We start from the raw sequence: 3471 nt of genomic DNA, 5'->3' as shown, positions 1-3471 counted from the left end.
ATTATTATTATTATTATTATTATTATTATTATTGTTATTATATGTTGATGAATATATTATTTATTCTTTTAGGTGCATCCTAAAGCAACTCAATTTCGAAAGAAAGGATGTGAGTATTACAAGCTATTAGGAATTATATTTAACAAGTCAATTGCTACTGGAGTGTTTCATCATACATCTACTAGTGATCTACCCAATACTGATGATGAGATGGAATTGGAGGCTGAGAGTGCAAAATGTTAACATTAGTCGTGATGATCCCTTTTCTACTCTCGATAAATTGACAAGCAATTTGAGGAAACGCACTGCATCATCTAGCTCAAAACGTAGAAGTAAAAAGGAAACTAGGTCACAACAAATGAGTGATGCAATCCAAGCATGGACTGAGATAGCAAAGGCAAAGACAGAAGTTGCTAAAGCTAAGGCAGAAAAATATAAAAATTCCTATGTTGATGATAATAGTATTGGTAATGCAAAAGATTGTTCCATTGCTACATGTGTGAGCCTTCTTGAAGCAATAGATGGAGTTGACAATGCTACTTATCTTAAAGTAGTAGAAAAGTTGAGAGAGGCAGATTGGAGAGAGATATTTATTCATATGTCTTCGCCTAGGAAGAAGGCTTGGTTAGATAGTCTTTAGCTAGATTATCATATATCATAATTATATCTGTAGTAGGATTTGATATATTAGGATTTAATTTTGTCGGTTTAATGTTTGTGGAATAATATGTTTGGATTTTTTTAGATTTTTGTACGTTTTATACGTTTGGATTTTTATACTTTATATGTTTAGATGATATGTTCAAATGAATGCTATGTTTGCCTACACTTGGTTAATGGTGTGCTTGATTATTGGATGGTTAAATTGTTTTAGAAGTTGAGATCTTTTAATTCTTTCGTCTTAATATATATTTATATTTTAATATTATATGCAGGAAGGACAATAGGTAAAACTCATCTATGGATGATATAAATAGTTCCTCTTCTTCTAGTTCAGATGAAGAGTTTCAAGACTTTATGATGTTTCTTGATGTATGTGAGTACACTAAACATTTTCTAGAAAAAATACCTCAAAGAAATTCAATGTTGAGGGGTCAAAATTTTATAACAGAATTGTTGAATGGGAGTGAAAAAACATGCTATGAGTTGTTTCGAATGGACAAAAATATTTTTCTTTCTCTTTGTACTTGTTTGAAGCAACATGAATATTTGAAAGATACTAAAGAAGTTAGAGTTGAAGAAGCACTTGCTATGTTTCTTATAATAATTGGTCACAATGTGGGAATGAGACTAATAGCAGATCGTTTTCAACATTCCCTTGAAACTGTAGATAGACATTTCACTTTGACACTTAGAGCAATATGTAGACTTGGAAAAGAATTGATATGTCATACAAATTGCCTTCACATATCGTCAACAATCCAAAATATTTTCCATGGTTTGAGGTAAATACTTGCTTTTGTAAATATAATTTATGAATTTTATTACTCTTAGTTACTTTTTTAAAACTAATACTATAATATATTGGTATTTTTAGAAATTTATTGGTGCAATTGATGGCACACACATAAGCGCACATGTTCCTGCTGAAAAGCAAGTTAGTTATAAAGGTAGAAAATCTATAGTGACTCAAAATGTTTTATGTGCATGCAATTTCAACATGATGTTTACTTTCGTTTATGCTGTTTGGGAGGGCACTAAAAATGATTCAGGAGTTTTTCTTGATGCAATTACAAGATCTGAGAATAAATTTCCATTACCTAAAGAAGGTAAACATAAAAAATTTTATTGTCTTATTTGATGTTTTTTAGTATAAAAAATTTCCATACATGATTTCATTTTTTGTATCTTTTTAGGTGAATATTATGTTGTTGATTCTGGATTTCCATGTACCATGGGTTTTCTTCCTCCATTTCGAGGTGAAAAATGTCATTTGCAAGAATATCATGGTAGAGGTCGCCAACCAAGAGGACCAAAAGAATTGTTTAATTATAGGCATTCTTCACTTAGAAATGTTATTGAACGTTGCTTTGGTGTGTTAAAAGCGCGGTTTCGAATTTTGAAAATGATGCCACCTTACAAGCAAAGTAGACAACCTTTGATAGTTATAGCTTGTTGTACACTACATAATTTCATTCGAAAGTGGGCACAAAATAATGTTATGTTTACACAATGGGAAGAAGAAGAACAAGAGATTGAAGATGAAGAAGCTAGTACAAGTGGATCAAACAATAGTATAGATTTGTCAGACGAAGCAGCAATAGCTATGGCAGCTTATCAAAATCAGCTTTCACAAGTAATGTGGCATGACTATGTTGTTCATATGTAAAATTAGTAATTTAATGGATATTTATAGTTGGAGATTTTATATTAGACTTATCAAATTTAATTTCCTATTAGCAACAATTATTTTATTATATACTATCAATTACATTTTATTATATAATAATAGACAAAAAAATTCAACGGAAAAAAAGTTATATTAGATTTCAATATATATTTTATATTATATATGTATGTAATTCATTAATATGGGAATAAATTAATATTATGTAAATATATATAAAAATATTATAGCTACATATATTATATATAAGGTTCTTTGTATGAAAGAAAAATAAATAAAAACCTTGTATGTAACCCAAAAAAAAAATAAAAATAAAAACTGTTTAAAAACATGTAACCAAACATATTTTCTGTTTTTTGATATTGAAAACTGTTTTCAAATATCAATGGCCAAACGCTCCTTATTTTCGTAAAACAAGATAAAACAGTTTTCTATTTTCATTTCTGAAAACAATGTTTCAAAAACAGAAAACAGAAAACATGGCCAAACAGGCCCAAATATGTTTTCTTGTTTTTGTTTGGCAGATATAGAGAAAGCCAAAAGAAGAACCCATAGAGGACAGAAGCTCTCTCTCTTTTGGAGCTCAAAGACCACTGCTCCAACAGACTTCTCCTTCTCTCTGCCTTTTTTTTTTTTTATCTTTTTTCTCTTCTCTAACCAAGTAACCAGGTCCCTTCTCTCTTCAACCGAAAGAGATAAGAAAGCAAGACAGTCGAGATTTCCAAAATTGTCCTACCAACAACTGACATCTCCACCAGATTTCCACCATTATCCACCACAAATCCAAGATTTCTACCGATTTAAGATGATATCGGCGATATTTTACGGCAACGACAATATTTCTTTGGCACCATGGACAGATATATCTTTCCCCCCTCTGTCAATGTCGTTGGTCGCCAAAACCCAATATTGCCGCCAAAATTTTGAAGTTCTCGACGACTTTTTCTTCCTTGATAACAACAATAATAACAACAGTATTAATAATAATAATAACAATAACAATAACAATAATAATAATACATATTACGCTATTATACATCCAAGTTAAGCATTATATTTCCATCATCAATAACTCATCCACAAAATCATATTAATAAATATCAAAATTCATAATTACATAATAT

The 3471-nt window shown here is 30.0% G+C and overlaps 1 protein-coding gene across 1 annotated transcript; it reads left to right on the top strand.

Annotated features, from left to right (window-relative positions):
• Window positions 1–202: 202 nt before the first annotated feature.
• LOC107403342 (uncharacterized) lies at window positions 203–2329 on the top strand. Its single transcript, XM_048480988.2, has 3 exons — window positions 203–550; window positions 1538–1769; window positions 1857–2329. Exons 1-3 carry the CDS (start codon window positions 203–205, stop codon window positions 2327–2329), a joined length of 1053 nt encoding a protein of 350 aa, XP_048336945.2.
• Window positions 2330–3471: the final 1142 nt, after the last annotated feature.

Source organism: Ziziphus jujuba, chromosome 9, assembly GCF_031755915.1.
Source record: "Ziziphus jujuba cultivar Dongzao chromosome 9, ASM3175591v1".
NCBI classification, from domain to species: domain Eukaryota; kingdom Viridiplantae; phylum Streptophyta; class Magnoliopsida; order Rosales; family Rhamnaceae; genus Ziziphus; species Ziziphus jujuba.
This window is presented reverse-complemented; position numbering and strand designations above follow the sequence as displayed.

Excerpts from the sequence above, each read along its gene's own strand:
- LOC107403342 (XM_048480988.2), top strand. The coding sequence starts at position 203 with ATGATGAGATGGAATTGGAGGCTGAGAGTGCAAAATGTTAACATTAGT. Across the intron at positions 551-1,537 it reads ACAATGCTACTTATCTTAAA|AAATTTATTGGTGCAATTGA; the intron begins GTAGTAGAAAAG and ends TGGTATTTTTAG. Across the intron at positions 1,770-1,856 it reads ATTTCCATTACCTAAAGAAG|GTGAATATTATGTTGTTGAT; the intron begins GTAAACATAAAA and ends GTATCTTTTTAG.